General features: G+C 41.1%; 1 protein-coding gene across 1 annotated transcript in view; it reads right to left on the reverse strand.

The window, feature by feature from the left end:
* Positions 1-22,232, reverse strand: part of RABEP1 (rabaptin, RAB GTPase binding effector protein 1) — a 49,992-nt gene extending 27,760 nt beyond the window's left edge. Inside the window, exons 1-3 of the mRNA XM_082493161.1 lie at positions 21,991-22,232; positions 3,096-3,224; positions 743-946 (exon numbers count right to left, since the gene is read on the reverse strand). Coding sequence (XP_082349287.1) covers positions 743-946; positions 3,096-3,224; positions 21,991-22,024 — 367 coding nt within the window. The 5' untranslated portion in view covers positions 22,025-22,232. The remainder of the gene's footprint in view (positions 1-742; positions 947-3,095; positions 3,225-21,990) is intronic.
* Between the last annotated feature and the right edge of the window lie 1,890 nt (positions 22,233-24,122).

Raw genomic sequence — 24,122 nt, forward strand, 5'->3', positions numbered from 1 at the left:
TACTCAATATACATGAAGATTTGTGTTCTCTAGGAGAAAAGCATAATCAGGTGATGGAAAAACTGCCTACAGCCAACAGGCTGTAGGCTCAGGATATGGTGATCTTGTTTGTGAACCTTTAAGAAAACAGCCAGTTATGGCAACAGCCTGTCCCCAGTTTACATCCTGCATTTTGTTCTTTGCACGTAGTTTGTCTCAGAAACATCAACAGCTGTGCAATGTGCAAACATAAATAATAACTCAGAACTATCAAGAAAAAACAATGGCCCATGACTGATACAGAGCAGCATGTTCAGTCACTAGCCTGGGGAAAACTCCATGTCATATTACTGGAGGGACACTTAACTGTCTGACAGCAGAACTATGTGCACACAGAAGGAGAAGAGAGAGTCATGTTGTCAGCCTAAAGCTGTTCTCAGACTTGTCAAATTACATACATTATACTCATCTTCGTGGACGGATGAAGTATCACATTCCTAATCCCTCAAAAATGCTTTGCATATATGTGGGAGTTCCCATTGCCATGATTCCTTCCAAATTCTATCCCGATGTTAACAGAAAAGAACCACCAAGCTCCTTTTCACAAACTTAGGAACTGTGCTTCATCTGTCACTTCTATAGCCCAGTTTTGCCAAGCCATGAAAAGCAGCTATCCATATTCTGTGCAAGAGCAGGCACAAATCACCGAATGCATACTAAAGAGGTGTCTGATCTTAGCAGCAGCAGCTAGCCTGGTTGTTACCTTTCATAATAGCTTGTAGGGAAGCTACTTCTTCTTGCCACTGTCTCTTCACCTCATCAATAGCTTCCTGCTTTGTATTCTCAGATACTGTAGCTATAGCTTTGATGTTCTCCATTTCAGCATGAGCTTCCATCAGCTGGGTCCGCAATTGTCCCAGATCATCTTGGGCTGCTTGCAGCACTGCATTTTGTCTCTTTAGGTCCTCTGAAAAGAAGTATTATTTACATTTAGCTTGATTAATAAATTCTATTTGAAGAGTATCCATAGTTGCTATGGCAAAGAACAGTGCTCTAACAAGGGAGTGAAGGAAGCACTGATATTAAAGCATCTATCCATAACAACTGAACAAACATTAGCAGGTGTCTTTAGTCTTATTGACTTTGCTTCCCCTTGTCTTTTATTAAAAAGTACCTTCTCATGGATGCAACCACAAAGCAGACACTCTAGATATAACCTATGAATCAATATACCAGGTGAAACTGAACTACGCTTTTAATTAGTCCATTATTATTTAACTCATTCTGGTAACAAATTTGGAAAAGATAAGAACAACAGACAGGAAGACAGTTCTTCCCTCATTTTTGGCACTGACTTAGCCCTGAATTTGGATAGAATACTTATTTCTTGAACAGAAACACACTGTGACCACTACCTGAAGCCCATATGAGAAAACTATGCAGCCTAATTCGTTCTTTACCACAGCTTTGCTAAAACTAAGCTAAGGGATACATGTAATGGAACATTCTCTAATTGTTGCAACTATAAACAGAAATTAAACTAATTTCACATTATCCTCCTGAGTTTTCAGTTAATCTGAAGCAAAAAGCTCTGGAAGATATGTATTATACAATTAATTCTAGAAGCACTATCACAAAATACAATTTTATGCCCACATAGTCTATTTCAATGGCAATTGCTTTTAGCAGAAACATCTGGCCAGCGTACAACAAACAGCAAGCTATCTGCATCCATTTCCCTCAGTACCAAAATGCTTAATCAATCCTGGTGCCCAGCACCTTACCCCTTGATAGAGAATACGAAACCTAGAGCTACTCAGGTACTCAAAAGGGCATTAGTCCTTGTGTAAAAAGAAAAACCACAAGATCTTGTAGCATTTATATTACTTAGCTCTCAAATGACAGTATCGAGGATGGGCTGCCACAGTCCCACTGTACATTTAGGAGAGTGTCTTGGAGAACAGGGAGGGAAAAAAAGGGGTTTTTTGGGGAAAAAAAAAAAAGTAATTGCTTGTATATTCTCCTCTGGTATCCTTCCACTTCAGTACATTTTGAAGTTGGATTATTTTTTTTCCCCTGCCCGTCACAATTTATTTTTATTTTCTATTTTTTGACTGTTCTGTTCTGAAAAAGAGATGAGAATTATTGCTGATCTCACCAGCAGTGTCTTGTATCTTAAATTTCCTTTCACCCAGCTGCTAGAAACACAAAGAAATAGGCCGTCTGTATGATCTGATCTTTGTTATGCCTGTTGTATTTCTGCTCTCATAAGCTTATACAACCAGCTGCAGTCTTAATGCATTATTTTTTGGCTTTGCTTTCATATGTTAAGGACAGGAAAATCATCAGGATTAGAAATAAATCAATTTGGCTCTCAGAACAGCAGCTATCTGTACTCTCCAATTCTTCATCGGATATTTGAGCTCATATGGTTCAAATTTTCCAATAAAAACTGTTATTGAAATAGATGCCCTTGGCTGGTATTGAAACTTTTATAATGTTTGTCTGCTTACATTCTACCTCAGATGGAAATTTAAGACAAATTAATGCTACATAAAAAAGCCAGCCACAAAGTACAAACAGCACACCATCTAGACTATGTCTTTCCACTTGCCCGGTCAGCTGCTGTTCAGAGCAAACGAGCACTATGACTTCAGAAAGTTAATATTAAAACTCAGCAGTGGTGTTTCTGTGTGTACATCAAGTTGCTCTGCTGACTGCTATCCATGCAGGCAAATCTTTAAATTTAATTCTAAAAATTCATTCCAGGAAGCTAAATAGCCACCTACTGAATTTTACTCTCTGCTTGTCTCTCATGTTCTTATTATATCTGTTTAAAAGACTACTGTCACTTTTCCATTTTTGGCAAATCAGACAACAACAATGCCTTATCCCACCAACCACACTGGATATGCAGTCGACTATCCCAGTAGAAACCCCCCCTTAAATCCTAACTATCCCTACTCCCCCCCCGAAAAAAAAGGCAAGCATGCATGTGGTGTGCATGGGCAAACGGGGAATAGCGGGCAGCATTACAAAGGTTATTCTTCATACAGGGATTATTTGAAGATTAATTTTTATGAACATTAAAATAATTCAGAGAATTGAGAACTTACCTTCCTTAGCCAAGTATAACTCCTTAAATTTTGCTCTCTTTTGATTAAATTCTTGCTCAAGCTGCTGCTTTGTGCGCAGAAATTCTGCATTGACCTTTTCCAATTCTGCCACCCGTTGTAGAAGAGAAACTAAAAGTAAAACAAAAGATAAGGTATATCACTAACAGTTAAGGTAGCCCATTCCGCAAGTTTGATGTTTGGGGCTTATTTTTTTTTAAATATCTTTACTCATTAGCTCAGTTGTTGCCCCATGATACATCAGGACAACAAGTCAGAGTCCTTCAAGCAACAAAGGAAGATAAATTTTCTTAGACTGTAGCACCAAACTGTAATTAGACATCTTCACAGCACTAGAGGTGCACGTGGCAGGGGATTCTGTAGAAAATAATCAATGTCCCAAAGAAAACCACAGTTTTCTACACACAATGAAGGAAGAAATGGAAAAAAAAACAGTGCCAGAATTATTTCTATTGGTACTTCTTTCCAAAACACTGTGACTTTAGTCACTAGGCACAGGAACAGTGCATGAAGGCTGAACAACAAAGCACCAAGTTCTCAAAGGCTGAGGTCAAAGAAAAGAAAGTGACAGCTGCTCAGCTAACAACTACGGAAGAACAAAGCTCAGAAAAACCTGTAAGCTAAAAATTAGATGCCATTATCTTTCCTGTCTTCAGTTCTGCACGTTCACCAAAAGGTAAGCCAGACTATACTTGGAGAAGTTTGCCAGAAGATGACCACAATCTATGGAGGAATAACTGATCATAAGATCAGACTCTCTTCATTTCCAGCATGTAAAAGTCATCAAGAGCACACGTACATCTTACTGTTTTCTGGTATTTACCACATTAGCAGTTGATCTGGTGGTAGAACAACAGAGGGAACAGTAACTCCACAAAGCACCTAGAGATTGTTATGATGCTGTTATTATTGAAATGAACATACAATATCACTGTATGATGCTATAAAGATCCCACACAAACACCAACCTTCTAATATTGATCTTCATGTGCAATATTAACTTCTTTGTACCTTAAGAAGTATAGGTTTGGTTTAGGTGCCAGACAGTTTCATATTGCACACCTCAGACTTCAAACACAAAAGAGAAACAAAAGACACGAGCTAGAACAAAATCCATCTCCATGCTCCAATGCACTGGGCAAATAATGTTCCTCTACACAATTCTCTATCTGTTCTGCAAAAGCATTTTATGGACATGTTCCAACTCTGAATCATTTCTTTTCAGTTATAGCCTCTATATACCACAGACTAGATACATAAAATATTGATCCAACAGACACGTTTACGTATCACGCCCAACACGCTTCCCACCAAAAGCAAGTAAGGAAAACACAGTACAAAGGCTACACAACTTCAGCAGCATCAAACATTTACACTTGCAAACAGGTGGAATCAGTTTTAGAGCTTACAGTGGTAAAACACTGGATGGTCAATGCCACTGAGATGAAGTGAGTTAAATTTATTTTTAGTACCAGATGACCTAGAGTAAGCAGACAGGAACAAAAGGACCTTTAAAAAGCACAGATATGTTTTACTGATTGCGGGTTATGAGAGCTTATGATGTTATGAAATACAGCACTTAATCTGCTCAACTGTATCATATAAAAGGTACCTGTAGATACAGAACTGAAGAAATTTTAATGTTGCTTTTTTATTGAAATCCTCATTTTGTTTTTTTATCATCATCTCAAATATCAACACATCAACTTTTCTAGCCAGCAACCCCTACCTGGATTGTGCAAAGCCAAGTGCACAAGGGAACTCTCCAGAAAATGACAGAAACCTGTAGCAAAGACAACACACTGAGAACAAACCTTCAAATGAGTCTGGAAAGCAGCTGGATCAAACCCAGGAAAGAACTAGCACACATGGAGCTAGGCCCAGGTAGCAAAAACACTTCCCAAGGGTAAAGACCTGCCTTTGATCTCTTGCTGAAGTCTTCAAAAGAGAGAGGGTTTGCCTATGTTTCCACTCCCTGCTGACTTCCGAGAGGGTGATGCTGCCAGCAGAGCTGGATCCTGCAGCCCGGGCAGCACGGCTCATCTGCGGCACCGGCCAGAGCCCCCCGCAATGCCAGCTCCACACCTCCCAGGAGCAAAAAGCCACGCTTGGCTCTGAGGAGGTGGGGTTGATCCCCCAGTTTCAGCTCTTGAAAGGAAACTATTAGAGGCACTCAAGCCTAAGTGGTATGGGGCAGGTCGCTAAGCCCCACGGCTCAGTTCCCACCCAGGATGCCTGACACCATACGCACACACTCAACACAAACCCAGGAGGAGCCTGGACATCGCTCACCTTACAAACGCTGTTTGGAAGACTATACAAGAAACTGTTTAATTCTACAATTACTAATTTTGAAAGTTAACAAATCAACTGCGGACATCAGCAAGCCTCCGCGTGCCCCCAGAAGACGACTTGAGCACTCCTTTTGCTTGTATCCCTTTCCAGAGATTGTTTTTGCAGAGAGACAGCAGCAGCTGTGCTACTGCTCCCATCAGAAAGCTGCTGGGCAAAGCTACTGACTTGTATTTCTTCTGAAGGTGAGAGAGAGTTGCTCCTGCTGAGGATGGAAGGAAGAGGGGACAGCACAAGAGCAAAAACTTCAAGTGCTTCAAGCTGGGGGAACAATGGACTCATCCTTTTTAAATGCTCCCGCCCAAACGGGGAGACGGATAGCAGAGTCACCAAGCAGGAAATGCAATTTAAACTTTAAATATTTATGTTTACAGTATTTCCCTTCTCTACAGCCTGGCATTTATATATATAAAAAAGTAATAAATAAATAATCTACCCACACCACAGCAGAGCTCTGGCCGCTGTCAGGCCCAGTTGTAGGCGTTCAAAAAAACTAAACAGTTTAAGATCTCAACTACAGGTCATGCATCACTGCAACTGTGTATTAGTATCTGAATGAAAAGAATGATGTTAAGTTTAAATTGTTTTTACCACCTGTCCCATGGATCAGGACAGACCTTGCTGTGCCTCAGCAGGAGAGGAGTTTGCCCACGCTCCCACTACCCACATCACAGTGGCACGAGACACATGAACATGAGGACAATAAGCTATGTAATACATCAACCCCTGAAACACACGTGCATAAAAAGTAAAAGCAAAGAAAGGTTTGTTTTCTAAGGCAGCATGACAACTACCTTCTTTCTACTAAGCATGAATGATTAAGGTTTTCATCAAAATTACTTTCTTCTCTGGGGTGTGATTTGTACAATGGCCATACAAAACCCTCCACTTTCCAAAACCAAAGCGTGAACCCAAATCTGAATCGCCAAACACAGGTAACTGTGGGCTAAAGTCCACCTGGCAGCGCACTGAAGTCAATGGCAGGATACGGACCCATTCATAGACTTTCAATTAGGCCTTTGTCATTTATAGCTGACTCTCGCTCTGGATTTAGGTCCAACTCACCCCAGGTCTGTAACAGAGCTGAAAAAGAAAACTGTATTTACCATCATGGGCTATCAACTTCAAACTGACAAAAAAAAAAAAATAATCCCCAAACCAAAACACACATTTTGCAAAGACAGTATTCATTAACTTGCCAGAGCCCCTGTCCCTATGCTCCCATTTCCACACACAGAAATGCTGCTATCGATGTTCATCGACACCGATGGAGTATGCTGTCAAAGCCAGATGGATGGTCAGCTCTCGCAGAGCTACGCCTGACTGAAACCAGATCTTGTGTTATACACGCGATCAGAGCAGGCACAGGACATGCTGTATTTCACAAGAGCAGGAGTGTGGAAGATCTAATTCCCTAATTAGGGCCCGAACTCATCAAGAAACAAACAAAAGCCCTAAAGACCCAATTTCTTAACTCCCGAAAGAGCACTGAGAAGAATTTAAATTAAAATTGATATGTCAAACTGAAAAAGAAACAAACAAACAAGAAGGCCTTTCGGCCAACAATTTATTAGCTGTAAATAGCACTCCCCCCCCAGTATTGGGGAAAATAGACTACTGATGACACAGTCAGACATGCCAATTAAATTACTAGCTTTGTTTCCAACCAACAACACAGATTTTTCAGAGAGACGTCAGGTCAGATGCAGGGATCACCATCTCCCTTCAGCACTGCCACTATAGCAAAGCGTGTGCTGTTATGGGGCTTACCCGGGTAGAACTCCAAGGAAAGGCAGCAAAATTAATTTCACAGTGGAGTCATCAATTTGCAGGAGAACCACAAAACTATCAGAGTACACAAAGAGAAACTCTAGCCAAAAAGATACAACTTTCTCTTAACCCACTACGCAGAAAAATTTCAATTCAAGGAAAATCCGGGAACAGACACACGTTTCTTATTGACTGGTTACTCAAACGCTGTTCCACTGATCAGCTCCCAAAAGGATTAAATTTTACATATGACAGAGTTTCCAGTTACACAAACATGTAGTGACCGTTCCAGAATGAAGACAGACAAAGCTGATTATCAATAAGACTATTTTTGAGTCCTAGGGCTATTTATAAAATTAATGCCACAAAGCTTTCTACTTGATATTTAGTGTCAAACATGACATCCAAGAGTTCAGTCCTACATAGCTGAAATCTGAAAAACAGCTCAGAAAAAAACCTACACATTCAATAAACATTTTGAAAACAAAACAAACCAAAAAAATAACTTCTGTCATTTTCCACCTCTCTCTTTTCCCCCTCAAGACTGCTCGAGACAGAAGCATGGAAAAAATAAATAAATAAATAAATAAATAAATAAATATATGGCCACCCATTTTTCTTCATGCTTATTTCCCAAGACTGCTAATTTTCATATATCATGACATCATATTGGAGCCACAATTATGTTACTATGTAAGTTTTTAGAGTCTGCCACCAGGATGTGTATTTAGACTGCAAAAAGCTTTTCTTTATTTTCTTCAAGCAGGATATAAAAAAAAACAAACAACCCCTAAAGCCCCCACACTCATAAAATATACTCCAATATGATTGTTCGGTAACAGGCACCCAGAAGTAAAGGAATAGATGATGATTCTTTTAATAAGTACATTGAACAGAAATAATTCCTGGCTTATGAAGTGGAGGTTGCTTTATTTTCAAGGAATAAAATTCCCCCTTAACACACAGATACTTAGCAGTGGCAGACCCAACTGAAGGAAAAATAAAGGAAGAAAAGTATTATTTGCTTTTCCCAAAGTTGCATTTGGAAGCATCAAGCATTTTATTTCCCTGGACAAATGGATAAAGCTTACTTGTCAGCACATACTTTTCTAGTTTTATTTGAGGACAGAGTATTACACCAGACTTCTCACTTGCCACCTTTGCCTTCCAAGTGGCAACAAATCCCTCTGCATTGTCACTCCTCTCCTTTCCAGAGTACTTCGCTGCATGCAATGATGACAACTAAGCTACAAAAAGGGAAAAAAAAAAAAAAAAAAAGATTCTAACCTGCAGCTGTGCCATGGAAGCCATGCTGTTACTCGCCACTATTACCACCAGTAAGTAGTTCTGCAGAAGGACCTTTCAGGCCAGTCCCTATTTTGGGCAAGGTGGCTTTCAGAGACACAGTTGTATTCATCCAACAATTTCTAGTTTGTTGTCCAGTTGAAAGTTATTTGACACCCAAATTTTGTTCTCTATTGACTAAACACTCACAAGCAAACAATCCAGTACCAATTTAGTGCTATATACATAGAAACTTAGTGTTGCTGGCAAATGCAGATATAACTTATGATGCAGAAATGAGCCTTGCTGCATCATATCTGTTACAGTATCTTTTTATTTATTGCAGTAAAACAATAATTGCAGGATCAAAAAATATTCAAATGAGCCCTGCATGTTACAAACATCTAACTACATTATAAATATATTATCATCAAGTGGGAGTTTGCAATATACTATTAAAGTTTGAAAGTAACATTACTTTTCATTGAAGTTGAATGAACGAAGCACACCTTTGCACTATAACTTCCAGTCTCAGTAGTGTCCATTCCTACTCTTTATTTTCCTTTTATGCTAGGCACTGTATGACATGCTACCTTAAGGATCTCAGAAAAAAAGAACCACCACCACCAAATTAAAACAGTTAAAATCCAAAGAAATGTAGGTGTTTGAATAAATGGGAAGATTCTCTTCTACAATACAACCAAGAGGAGAGCAAAAACAAAGGGAAGAGAAAACAAGGGTCCTTGAAATGGCTTAATTAATCCTGCCCAGTTGAATGCCATACACAATAACAACTAGGTAATGTCTGACATGATATTGTAAAAACTCACATAGCTGTGTAAAATGCTATCAAGATAGTCATGTAAACGAGTTGCTTGTGTTTCACAGCTGGATCATCTTTAAAGATGTTCCTGCTTCCACCAGCTGGGGTAGCTGCTATTCACCATGAAGCGTAGTTCAAGATCAGCACCAAAGCTACATCTGGTGCTGCTGGTTTAAATCGATGCAGAAGTGGACAGCAGGCGCAGGAACATGAGGGCATTTCCAGGTTCAGGTCAAACACAGATTACCAGAAATGTCACTTACTACTTGTTAGTAAGACAACATATTGTCCTGCATCTTTGATGTTTAACCATTTTTACTGGTCTTCCACAAAGTATGTTTATACAGCAAACATCTTCATGCAGAATTACAAGGAAAAAAAGCCAACATCTCTTTCCCCGTTTTTTCCACTTCCGCTTCCCAGTTTTTCTCCCTTTTCATGGCAGTCACAACATGTTAACTACTTCCTTGCTTTGTTATTGCCTCCCTGGTCTTCTTTCTCGGACACAAAACCCAGTTTTGATTCTGCGATTTTAATAAGCCCACTACATGTGATGAGTAATGCTCCTCACCTCTTCTACCCATTTAGCCATTCTGGCCCCCAGTAACTTAACTCTAGTTTTAAATTTATGCTTAGTTAAACAATATTTAAACTGGACTGCAATCAAACACTGTTCATTCACATCAAGTATCACAGGAATGCAGTTAACCACATATGTCCACATTGACAGAAGTGGGCTTGAATTTTTTTCCAGCAATTTATCTTTCATTTGCTAAAAGCACTGTTTCTTCCCAAGGACAGTCCCCTACCTCCATTATTGTAGCCTGGCTTTTCCTACATCTCTTCTCATAGTAGCTGGTTCTTTCCTTCACCATCTAACTAGCATTGCCATCAGACCTCTCTCAGTTTTGTGCACACGTTTAATTTTCTCCACAGAAGTTTCAGCTCGATGCATGAGAGGTTTTGCCACCAGTAGTTAGTTGTTACTCCATTTCTGCCATTGATGTTTTGGCAGGTGAGGAGAACAATCCTTCAAAAAAAAAAAAAAAAAAAAAATCAGGAAAACACTATTAGCAATTTTTCAAGAGAATCAACTATGCTCTCTGCATCATCAGTTCAGGGATAACTTAAATAGAGCAGCAGTGGATGAATCAGTGTTGGAAAAGTAAACTGGACACCACAATAGATGGCAACCTATAGAAAGCATTTTGCCTGCATCCTGCTGCTACCATCAGTCAACCTTCTCATGAACACAATGTTGGTAAGCTTGAATGCCTACCAGAGTATTTCAAAAGCCAACGGCAAGCTACAGTCTGGTGAACACAGACGCTTTGAATTCATCTACAGCGACACAAAACAGAGAGAACCAAGTTACCAATCTCACTGCAGTCATCAGCATTTTCCCTGCTCTCCCAGCACTTGTATCTTATTCCCCTCGCTTTAATGATTTTTCATTTTTATAACTGCTCTTTACAAGAGGATCAATTTTAAAAAGATTGCAGGAAAAAGCTCAATGACTTCTTGGGTTTATGAAGGGTCTATTTACTCTACAGGCTGTGTACATTTACTCAAACTAGTCAGTGCTTGAGCAAACAAGAGCATGGTGATGGCAGCACAAACTCAGCGAAGGTTAAATACCCAAATATCAGTCCCATTTCTCTGTAAGGGTTGACAGCTTGCACTGCATGTCATTGCCGCTACGATTACACCACTATCAGCTCAAAGCTAGCCTAGGTGGATCTACATACCCTGCAGTTACAGCCTGACTTGATCCCCTTGGCAAAGCTTTTTTAGTATTTAATACACCTAAACTTAAACAATGGATCTGTCAAACATGTCAGCATTCATGCACACTTTCACCACTCCTTTTATTTCATCAGTCTGTCCTACCGCATTAACTGGTAAGTTAAACATTCAACATAAGGTAGTTTAAGCAGACACTGAGGCAGCTCCTTCAGCCTGTAACAAGACCTCCAGCAGAGCCACCTATTCCCCTTCCACAGTATTTTACAGCAAGTCCCCAAAAACTGCCAAGTCACTTAATTCTTCTTGACCAAAGCAACACTGAAAATATGAATGAGTCTTCCTATTTACACAGGAATGCTTCTGCGAAGCTTTTCCACACTACCACATCTCAGCATTTGTATGATATAATCCCAAATCCAGAACAGGATTAAACTACTTCACGTGGCAATTACACTTGACAGTGAGGTTTGCAGAGTATCTTGTCTTGCAAGAAAAAGAAAATTTAAATAGAGGATATTGTCTGTTTTAGTAAACCATCACGAATCTGCTGTTCTGATCAAATAAGAATATTTCAGATTGACAGACATTTACGGAGAGATTCTGACACAGACTTCACTATACAGGAGACCACTTACACAATTTATCACTCTGAAGACCAATAGTATAAATGTTTTCTTAAAATGTAAACATTTGCTAAACCCAGACAAACTCAGTACTCATTTTCTTTCAAGATAATTTAATTGCTGACTCATTTTCAGTGGGAGGGGGGAAAAATCCTTTTGACTCCTTATAACATGTTTATCACTTTGCCTACAGATTTATTAAAGGCTGTCCTCTTTTGGGAAGAAGTGAATAAAGTATGACTCAGCTCTTGGGGAGGGGGGGGAACCAACCCTATTGCATTGTTCTCTTTGATGAAGTAATTTAATATATAAAACAAAACCATTCCATTAATTCAAAAATTCCCCCAGATACCACTAGTCTAAGATCTCATGTCATCTTGCCATTTGTCATAGGGACAATAATTGAGGTGTAGCTTTGAGAGCATTCAGGTTACAGACCACCCCTAACACTCTGCTTCCCAATTTCTGAACAGAAAGAACAAATTAATGATGACATAACACACTTAAAAATTCAAAGAAAGGTAAGAAAAGTGAAATAATCAAATGGAGAAATAAGCACATAGCTATACCAAGAAAACGCAGAGAAAAACAAAAGGAAGTCACTGTCTGCGAAATCTATATAGACGATGGCTTCTCCAGTTTACCATTGCTACAGGTATGAGGAGACTGCCATTTGTAGCAAATCAGTGTCTTTATGGACTTTTTAAAAAGCTTACATAATCAATAATAACCTGCAAAGTCACTTCCACGTGTGCAGCTACCAGACAGCACTGCTGTATTTCTACAGGTACCAGAAAAGCTTCAGAAATAGCAGTAACTCATACATAACTCAAGAGGTATGAATGTGATCAAGCACCACAAAAGGGAGTTAACACCAGATTTCCTTCCCTCTGTGGTTCCCTATCCCTTCTTTGGGATTATTATTATCCCGATAATTTGGCCACCCAAATTGGTAGACAGAGAATAAACCGAGAAGGGGAACAGGTGAAGATTTACTTGCAAGAAAGGAATTTGAAAGTGATAGTTGCCAGAAAAGCAGGCTGCAGGCACAAAAACACAGTGCCTTAGAGTAACCACTTAAAGGATATAAATCTTAATAAATAGCCTGGAAAATATGGTTGCCAGATGTATTTATGGAGACACTGTGGTGATAAATACAGTAGGACAAATAATAAAAGATGATTAACTTCTTTATTTGATAAGGAACAGGATACAGTTCCTATAATACGGAGTAAGGTTTCTACAGCAATTTAATAGTTTCCCTGAGAACAACAGCCTACTGCTCCCCCAAGCCTCTATAATCTATTTCTTGCCAGAAAGCACGGCCATCATTCTATATATTCATATTTTTTGCTACTACTTGTGAACTGAATGAATTCCTGAACAGTTAAAAAGGAAGAAAATCCTCCTCCAGCATGAAATTTTCATAAATTTTTAAATATGCCTGGGGTATAAGCAATATAGAACATGAAGACTTTATGAAGTCTGCAGTTATGATAATTTTAAATCAACTTAAGTACTGGTGGTCATCTGAAAGGGTAACTCTGCACTCCCACCTCACTCTGACCACACGTGCCTTTTATCCGCACCATGCTACAAGAGCCTTGGAGGCTGTACAGTGAAGGGACCAGAGAAGTGATACAGCAAAAGTTGGCGGGTGAGGGGGAGAGAGTGAAACCAGGTCCCTGCTCATCACTTGGCTGAGCATATACCAGAACTGACACAAACATGACAGTGGGGATGAAGACTGGTTTAAACTGTGAAAAAGTGTGACACAGTCTCGGACACTCATATTACTACTGTGTGGTCTCCATCCCATCCTTTATGCCATCTCTAACACTCATCAGGGCTTTCACTAAATCAACTAAATCAATTAAACTCATTAATCCAGGAGTGAGTAGCTCTCTCTGCTGGGTGACTGAGCTGAACTGGCTCAGCGACAGGTCCAATGTGCAGGGCTAGCACAAAGGAAACGATGGGAACACGATTGCGGGAGCATGAAGAAGGGACCAGGATCACTCCTCTCAGCAGCAGCAATCTTCTAGACCGGCTTAGCTGTAACACGAAACCACAGCCTATGGGTACACTCTGACAGTCAGTTTAAACCTAAGTGTACTCTGCTTGCCAAAAGAAATAGCCTGGCCTTCCTTCCGTCCTGCACTCTCCCTTGTGGCAACTGAGATCAGTTTAGTTATGCAGCAGAACTTACTTTTTAAGACTTGATGACTGTCATTTGTAAGTGATAAATGACCTCCCTCAAATCCCGATTTCCATTCAGACTCCCCAGGGGAAGCTTACAAACATAATCTGTATCAGAAAGCAAATTCCAAAGCTCAGCTTTCCCATCAGTGTTTGTCTACACACAGGTTTTGAACAAATACAACTGAAGGAGTGTCTCCAGTATACATGCATTTAGACTGGTACAAAACCTAGAGCTGTAAATTAGAATATATTAGAAAACACTTGTATTCCGGAATAAGATTAGGCTCACATTCACTCTTACCTGAAAGCCAATATGCTAGTACAAAAATGCAGTCAGATTAGACCCTATAATGTGCCATTACAACCCTTCCTGATGTATCATCAGATAAATGTGAGCCTCAGTGCCATAAATGAATGCAACCTTTGTAACATCAGGAGTTTCTACACCATTTAGAGATTTCGCATCTTTATCTCCATCTTCATCTAAAACTCAAACAGAAGCTGTGAACACCAGACAGACAGCTATAATATGTTCACAGCTAAAAGCGTCAGTCACTCACAGAATCCAGAGTTTGGCTAATTGCTTTCCCATTAATTTAGCACACAAATCTAGATACAGCACAAGGAAGAAGATATAAACAAACACTGTGAGCTGACAATTAAGAAAACCTAACCTGAAACCAATCTTTAAAAGAAAATGTAAAAGATGTAGCATATGACAAAGATGCCAGCTTGTCAGATGATTTGAACTAACAGAGCCAAATTTTTGCTTCATATTTCACCAAAATAAACCAAGTAACACCACAGCTAAACTATATCACAGTGACTTTGGCACAGACTACTGTCGATGCAAGACGAATGTTCCAATTCCTGTGTCTGAAGTCAAGGGGAGTCTAATATGAACTTCAGTAGGCCTTGAGAAAAACATGAAAATTTACAGTGGATGGTTAACATAATTATTGCTTGAGCGATAACTTCTAGCACTCATCTGGGTTTCTTCCTCTGTAGATTAAGCCAATGACACTGAAAATACAGATGTAAGGATTGTTTTATACTCTCTGGATGTTAGTGTTTGCAAGTTACTGTATCTTTTTTGTTTTTAAAGCAACCAACCTTGGTGCTAGTCTAATCATTTTGCATAGCACTCATGTAGCATAGATTAAAATATAACATAAAAATTACTTATGTTGGGGAGTATTTGAATGGTAACCACCCATGCAAATACAGAAAGTTACCCTCACAAGGCATGGGTGTGGTGGGTAAACAGTTACACATGGAAACAGACAAAAAAGGTGAAAGAGCTCTTTCTTCTTTCGTTTTGCATATTTCTCTCTTTTGTTGCCATTTAAATAGCATTTCAAGTGTTGTAATTTTCTGTAAGTTAAAAACACATATCGACAAAAGATGGAATAAAAACCATACAGTCTATTCAGGTCACTTTCTCAAAGGCATGGGCAACACTGCTATAATCAACAAAGCTGGTCTGGTTTGATCCTAAGCTAATCCATTTCTCTTACCCACAGGCCATTCCCTCTGGAGCACCACACAAATGCTTCTGTTGTCTTTCAATTATTGGTTCTGATTTCCTTTGCCATGTATAACTTCTATCTGTTATTGCCTTTTTGCTCCATAGTTTTACTAAAAAACATTTTCAGAAACCACAAAATATAACAAGAAGATAGGTGTTAATAAAAAAATACCACCTGAATTTCTATTTCTTCTCTTGGTGTGACTCACCACAGTAAGGCAAGGCTCTTCTGCTTATTAAGTAATCAGGCTGCCTTTTTTTTTTTTTTTTTTTTAAAGATCTTAGTGATTTTTCAGTTCTTCACACTGCCAGACACAAGACAAGACGGGGCTCTTAACTGCACACAGAACAAAAAGAGCAAATCGCAGCAGCGCGTGTTTCCTGCCCTGCTCTCTACTGATACCAATTTTCAGAAATAGCCAAAAGATGGAACTCTTATAATTTTTTCTGCCTTTCTGAGAGGCATAAATTAACTTCCAGCAACTAATTTTCACAATCTGTGAGGCACATAACTGCTTTGGTTTACAACTAAAGATAACAAAGTATTAAAGAATTAGATGTCAGCCAACCTCATGATAAATAGGTGAATAACTGAAGTCCATTGCCTGCAGAATATTATAACCTGTTCTGAGAAAACTCAGAACCTGAAGATGTATAAGGCAAGGGTTGAAGGGCAGATAAGTACTTGCACTATATCGAGAGTAAAGCAGGACACCTTCCTTTTTTCATAAGAGAAACTGGACAGATCTTAAACAAAGAAGGAGATATTAAAAAAACAGCAAACAAGCTAAGATTCAACATAGCTAGGGAACAATGCTATTCGGACAAAGAAAAGACATTTTTCACAGAGGAAGTGTATATGGTCATGGGATTTTCTCAAAGAAGAAGAGGAGCGGAGGCATGGAGGAAACGGAGAGCGAGGGTGTGATAACTGCAGAGCAGAGCAAGCGAAGACCAGAGCAGCCAAAACAAGGACAAGGTACATGGGACACTGACAGACTGGAGGTTGCAAAAGGCCTGCAAGAGGAAGAACAATATCTGAAGAAGATGAGGCGATGGCTGGGAAGGAGGACTGAGGAAACTGGAGGACTGGCTGAAGAGTAGTAGTTGCCTAAGACAAGGTCAAATGACTTGCTGTTTGACCTGAGAGGAAAAATCTGTGACCAAAGGTCAACTAAGGCCATGTTTCTGCCACTCAATTGTGTGGAAGCAGAAATTGCCAGGAAAGATGGAAACAGATGTCAAGGGCGATTCAAAAGCTTTTATTTTTCCTCTTTGCTGTATCTGCAGGAGTCAGGCCAGGGAAGATAAGCACAGGATGGGGACAGGAAGGAGAGAAGAAGCACCATGAGGCAGCTGAATGCCAACAGGAGTTGAGGCTGACAGAAGCAGACATGAATGGAAAACAAAAATAAAATAAAATAAAATAAACACAGCAATTCCTCATTATATTAACTGTCATGCTGCAGCTCTGCATTCTTAAGGAACTATAGGAACTGCTAATAAAGCAGCAGGACAACCCAGAAGTTTTCTCAAGGTGTAGCTCAGTGAAGAGCTGGAAAGCAATTTTCTTCTTTCAGAAAGACACAGAAATGTTAACTAAGGGTACGCTACTCATGTGTTCCTCCTATGCCAATTTATATAAAGATATCAAATGATTTAATTTTTTCCAGAGATAATTCATCATCATGCTTAACCAACTATACCATGACTAAAATTACACAATGCTAACACTATTTATAGAATAACTTGAAGAGGCTGGTACCACTAATTCAGACACCACGAGCAATTCCGCAAGTAAGAACTACAAACCACTCAGAACCACTAGACCTTTGGAGTGAAAGATGTTCCTCTTACATACAACCCAATGGCATTCATAGCTAGTTGCTGTTTTCTTGTTTCCAACCTCGCTGTCAGAGACTGCTTAGAAGTCTGCTTAGTAAGTGCTGCTTATCAACGTTATCAGTTCTTATCTTGGAAGACTTCAGTCAGAGTAAAGTCATAACCTCGTGCTTTTTCTTTTTTTCCTAAACTTCATACTTTTATTTTTAAAAATATCGTATATAATAAAAAAACTAAATATAATATAGAAAACTTCACATCTTAGAAGTATTTTTCAATAAAGTGCCTGGAGTGAAATCCCTGGAAGTCTGCTGTTCAACCATCACATTATCAAGCCTATGGGATTTGCTCCACTCCCACGCTGAGAGACACTGTTTGCTTTAGCTTCTTAAAAGTTTTAAAACAAAATTCCTTCTTCAGTCACTTCCAAAGGAGCGCACATAAACTAGTTCCACAGTGGGAATCCACTCCACCCACAAAGGGCTATAGGAAAGCAACTAAGCATCTTGAGGCATCAGGCCAGGAAGGGAAGAAAACATTCACTAAGGCCATCTTCTCTGTGATGATGGTGAAGTGGCCGAGAAGCAATACAAATGGGCAAAGAACTTCTATTTTCCAGTGTTCGAAATGCAAGAGAGTCAGTCCACATGTTAGAGTACATTCATTGTGCCTTCAGGCGAGTCAACAGCTAATTATAAAGAAGAGGGTCATGGTACTTTTCAAAATTAAGAGAGAGATTTGGGACTTGGCTTCAACAGGAAAAGAGACACCCTGAGTGTGCATATTCCACTACAGAGCAAACTGACCTGCTGAGCAGATCAAAACTTCCTTAGAAATTCTAAAAGGTGGAAACGTGCACATTCAAGGTGTCTGCTTTGCTTCTGAAGCCAAATCTCAGATTTATCCATTGAACTGACATGGAAAAACATACGAGTGTTTGTGGTTTTTTAATTAAAAAAAAATTACTTGTTTAATAATATTAAAAACTACTAAATAACATAATAAAACTAAGACAGAGCAAAATGAAAGTGAGGGAAGAGATTTTTTGGCTCTTGGAAAGTACCAACAATTTTGAAGTTACTCCCCAAGAGAAGAGTTTAACATTTGACAGTTACATCAACAACACAGAAATGAACTTCAACCACACCTAGTTTTTGAGATCAGTAATAGCATTTTTAGATACTTAAATTTCATTTAAAAGTGATACCTATAAAGAAAATAACTAGAAACGTAAAAGCATCTAAGGCTTAAGTTTTGACAATTTTCTACGTGACATCCCAGACCCCTTCACTAGCCATGCTCAGCCTCTGGGATACGTGAAAAATATGGTGACAGGAAGTCTCAGCTCTTGTCAGGATCCCGTATTATTGCCATAGGGAAACAATGCAGCTCATGGTGCTGCTAGTGGTACTAAAATCAATATGGCAACGTCCTCTAATCTTCCATATACAGCTGAGCAGTTCTCTCCACTGAGAGCTGGCATAATCTCTGACCACAAAAAAGAGACACCATTTTTACTGGCCTAAGCACAGGGCTAAGAAGTTATTCCAATACCGCACGAATTCTTTCTGCTGGCAAATTCTTATTAAAGTATTTGACAGACTGTGCCATTAAGAGTTTCCTTTATCACAGAATAGTATCAACGGGTATGCTATTTATCAGTCCGACTGTACTAATGGTTTAAGTTTACTAGTGCAGTAAGAAGAGTTTAATAATTTGCATGTCGTTGTAATTAATTTTTTAGTTTTGAAGAAACATTCATGAATGAATGTTTTATGAAACTGCAGTCTCTTCATTGAAGCATTTTCCAGACACAAGAAAGGGAATAAGACTAAAGCCTGAACATTCTGATAGTGAAAACCTATGCCCCAATATTTTGTTTGATAACCTTATTTTCAGAGATGGCAAGCATCCAGATCGGAATTAAACCCAGGGAGGCTGAGAATACACCACCTTCAAAGATAAAAATATTTTTTAAAATTAGGCATTACTGTTCCAGTCCCACAATCTGGACAACATACATATTAACTAAAATCTCAAAAAAAAAAGCACCTTGACCAGATCAATAAGAAGCACACACCTACTTGCACCACAGGTTGACATCATTAGCTAACAGCACCATGTACAAAGCTATACCAGCAGCCAAAGGACTCTGCACTTAGCTTTTCTGCGATTCTTATCATATGGAAATTCTATTACCACACACAAAAGAATTAGAGGGTTATTAAGTTCTATACTAAGCCAAAGTACAAAAACAGGGCAGGACCTGGTGTCCGTTCATTTCCTATTCCTTCGTGTTTTTCCTTCCCCTCTTCTTAGGCCCATTTTCATTTCAGTATGGGCAATGGAATAGAATATACATTCTGTATTAAATTCCTCTCATGTTGTTTCATATATGTTATTTCTGCTACAGCAGAAATAGTAGCTCTTTTATACTTGCTTTCAACAAAAAATCATAGCAGACGTGTCTTGCACAAGGAAAGAATCCATAAGGTATTTATAATCAATATAAGTAATTATAAAAAGCCATCATTTTTCCTTAGGGGAACATACTAATCCAGTTCTATTTTGTCACATGTAATCTTAAATCAGAGGTTATGCTACTCCTTTAAGCAATAAATTCAGTGCAGACAACTGAAAATATTAAGTAATTCCTTTCTTCAATATTTTCTCCACATTAAAATAGAATGGAGAAGTTTCAAGGCATGCTTTTGGCAAGTTACTTAAAAATAAAACCAACACACATGAGAACAATAGTATAGTAATCGAAGTGGATTAAAAACCCCAAACTGGTCCTATTCCTGCCAAAGAAGGATGGGGGAGAGGAGCCATTTTAGAAGCTCTAATTCTTTAGTGCAAGAACACAGCAACCACTTTCAGAATCCATACAACTTGCAGCCAGTTCCCCACCACCACGTGTCTTTTTTACAGCATCCTCATCTTCCCACAGCTAGAAAGCACGAGAAAGCAATCCATACCTCCTACAAGAAAGACTTCATCAACCTATCAAATTACTAAATTTTACTTGTCCCTTTTTGCCTTCTTTTTAAACAACAGAAAAATAAAATCTATCCAACTTTTAACTTCTAATATACTACTAACATACAACTACCTTTCCTGGTCAAGAGGCAGCAAACATTTGTACAATGTACAGTTCCACTGCACACCTGCGGTCAGATAGTCTGCAAGAGCCAAGAAGAAAATTTGTTGGAAGTTGTTCTGTAGCTCTCAGAAGAAAAGGCTAAAGAACAATAAACAAAGGTTATTCACCAGAAAGTACACAAGAACAAACCATACCAACATCGATTTTACAAGCATGACAGCAAGCAAATTCACCTTCCCCTTAGTGCTCTAGAAGGATGAGCATGCAATCATTGACCTTAACGTAGGAAAAAAACCTCACAATCTAAGCACCTTCATCATTAAAACTTTGAAAAGGTAGACTGAAATACTGAAACCCCTGAGGATGAGCACTTTCTCGTGTAACTTCACAAAAAAAAAAAAGCCCACACAATTCCCTAGATATGCATAATTAAGAACACATCATTGCCCTTCTCTAACAGAGTGCTTTCCCAGGGAAACTCATCTGTTCTCTAAAAAAAGACAGCTCTGGCATAGTCCCATGGCTGGGTAAGCACCTATCCTTCAAGATTCTGTACATCTCTCTTAGTGCTCCTATTTCTGCATGACAACCAGCCTCAACTTAAATTTCTTACTCTCTCACCCTTTCCCATACATCCCATACACAACATTGTCCCTTCAATCCCACCCTCCAAGCTATGCATTACCTACAATTTTTTTTCTGATATGCAAACAGTACTGCAACGTATTCCAAGGGGAAAAAAAAAAATAAATCTTCCTTGTCCATCATTCCTCCCCAACCAGAAACAAATAACCTTTCTATAACAAAAACCTTCAGGGAAAGCTTCTCTTCCTCCCGCACAGGTAAATACCACCCTGAGAGAACAGCTGTCATTTTCTTTGTCTTTTCCAGCCCGGGAATGACATGTCCACGCCGAGCATCCCGACCTCAACCTCTCGAAGTGCCTTTTCCCCGCACGCACAGGGGGAACACAGCCCTACATCACCTGCCCTGGCCAAACCCATGACGAAGCCCTGCCCAGCCGAGAAATGCCTACCTGGATACAAGCATCACCACCCTTTTCCTCTCCTTCCCGGGGCGGGGAGGCCTTCCTCGTCCCACCGCAGCCCCGGCCGAGAGCCCCTTTCCCGGCAGCGTGTCCTCTGAAGCATTATCCTCCTCCCTGTGCACGCTGGGGAGCCGCCCTTGCTCCACATTAAGCACATTTACAGACTAATAACCACCTGCGATGCCCCCTTCATCCTCGCAAGGCCTTCCCGACCCACCTCTCCCAGCCAAGCTTCCCCCCCGCCGCGCCCCGGGGCGCTCACCGTCCGCCTTCCCCTCACACCGCCCCGCCACGGCTCCCTCCTGGGCCCCGCAGGCCTCTCCGCGGGTCTCCCCTTCCTGCATACCCCCGCCGCTGTCCCACGCACACCCTGTCCCCGGCCGATCCCACCTCCCCGCCGCCGTCACCACCCACCGCCGCGGCCCGGCCAGGCCGCCTCGCCCAGGCCGCTGCCCCCCCGCCCTCCTCCCCGGCCGGCGCGGCTCCGCAGGCGAGCCCGGGGCTGGGCAGGCCGCGGCCGCCCGTCTGCGCGGAGCGAGGCCGCCTCCCCCTTTACCGTCCGTCGGGGGGCTCGGGCCGGGCTGGGCCATGGCTTCGGCGGGCGGGCGGGCGGCGCCGCCGCGGCCTCCTCCGCCTCCAGCCGCGGCGTCGGAGCGGGAACCGCTACGCCAGGGGGCCCCGGCGAGAGACGGGAGCTGCCGGCCTGGGCCTCCGCCTCCTCCGCCTCATCCTGACAGCGGCCGCCGCCGGCGGGAGGAGGAGGAGGAGGAGGAGCGCCGCGCAGGCGCCCACGGTGAGACCACGGGACCGGCTGCCGCCACCGGGGCTGGGAGGGCCGGCGGGGGCCGGGTGGCTTCTCCCGCGCCGGCTGCCACCGCCCGGCCCCACGCTGAGGTGTTTTGTCACCCGACGGCCGAGAGGGGAGGCAGAGCCGGTCCCGGCGGGAGCTGGGCCGAAGCCTCCGCCCGTGACGGGCAGGGCCGGGGCGGCGGCGGGCTGACGGAGGAGCTGGTGGGGCTGAGGGCGCCCGGCGGGGTTCCCGCGGCCTGGTTGTGGGCCCAGCCGCCGCCTGGCCCCTCCGGCCGGCCTGTCCCCACGGCCGCGGCCTGGCTTACGGCCCCGGCGGATCTCCCGGGCCGGGGGGACATCCCTGGGTCTGCTCTCAGTTAGGCTAGCCTGAAACTACAGTCAGTGCTTATTATTCAGGGAATTGGTTAAAGGGACACCAACAAAATACTCTTCTGCTGTATAATAGAAGGAGTTGTCACCAGGATGGGTGGTGGAAGGAGCCTGTCCAGCCATGGGATCTCCTCCCCACTGAAAGCCAGGACTTCATGGTGTGTGAGTCTGTTTTGATGGAAGGTTATTAATCCTTCCACTTAATGGGGAGATTGTGCCAAAACTCCAGGTTTTTACCAATAAAAAAGTAGATTTACATCCTCTGGGTGCATGTAAAATCACAGAAAGCCACATTGGAGTGGATAGTAAGATACCAAGTCCTGTCAAGGGCAGAATCTGTTACAGCTTACCTTCCTTACGGTTTGCATACCCTGAAAATCAGTCATTGTTAAACTGTGTCTCACAGAACTTCACCCTTTCCCTGAGTTGTTGCCACAGTTCATTGGGCTTTGCTATGAAAACAGGTGGTATGGCAAGACATGGGATTCTGCATTTCATATTAGATTCTTGCTTAGTTAAACCAAGCACAAATTCGAAGTAGGGAGTCTTTGAAAATTAATCCTTTGAATTTTGCCTGTTTTGATCAATTGAAGTAAATCTTACCAGTCTTGGTTGTTGTAAAAAGTGGGTTTAAACTAAAGACTGAACTTTAAAGTGTTACCAGCTTGAGGCATATAGACCTTTCTTTTCATAGGTATTTGGAGAACCCAAAGATGCAGATTGCTCACAGAATTGCTGGCTTAGTGACAAAATGATCAAAGGACTAAGCATCTATCACTTGAGGTACATTTCCAAATTTCTTAGCTCCTGCTTAGGCTCTTTTAGAAGTAGCTAGATATTATAAGCATTCAACACATAAATCCTTTTGAAAATCTGGTCCTAACTGTGGGGACTGAGCTCTTGAAACGCTGTCCTTGTGTGTGTTCCTATGGGTGCCCCAAATCCCCAGTATTAGCAGTTACTTTCACCTTGTTCATGTCAAGGTAAAACTCCCACATGTTTTGATCGGTACAGGATCAAACCCTTCTGCATCACTCCTGCTGCAAACAGAAAGTAAGATAATATCAAACTTGATATCTGTTGTACCTAAAAATGCTTCTTAAGGGATGAATATCATATCACTTCCATCACTTCCATCGCCAAAATATTGACTATTGGAATTGCAACATTTCAAAATCTGCACCAGAACTCCTGAGCTTACATATTAAATGGGATTTATACAGTAGTTTGAAGAATGGGAAAACTCTCAGGGGGCTTGTACTTTTTTCTTTTCCTTCTTGTTCTCCAATCTGAAGCTGTACTAGCTTTACAGGTATGGTTCTTACTTAATCTTTCCTTCTTTTTCTGGGCAGTAATTGAATTTGACAGAGGCAAAGGTTTACGTAGTATCTAGTCACAGTGTCTTGGAACCTGGAACAATTGGGTAACTTCCCCTGTGCCTCCCAAAATGCCCCATTTAATTCTAATCACTTGTAGTTCTTATAGCCTTGATCTCAAAGGATTTTCCAG

The sequence above is a fragment of the Vanellus vanellus genome, assembly GCF_965231255.1.
Source record: "Vanellus vanellus genome assembly, chromosome: 19".
In the NCBI taxonomy this organism is placed as follows: Eukaryota; Metazoa; Chordata; class Aves; order Charadriiformes; family Charadriidae; genus Vanellus; species Vanellus vanellus.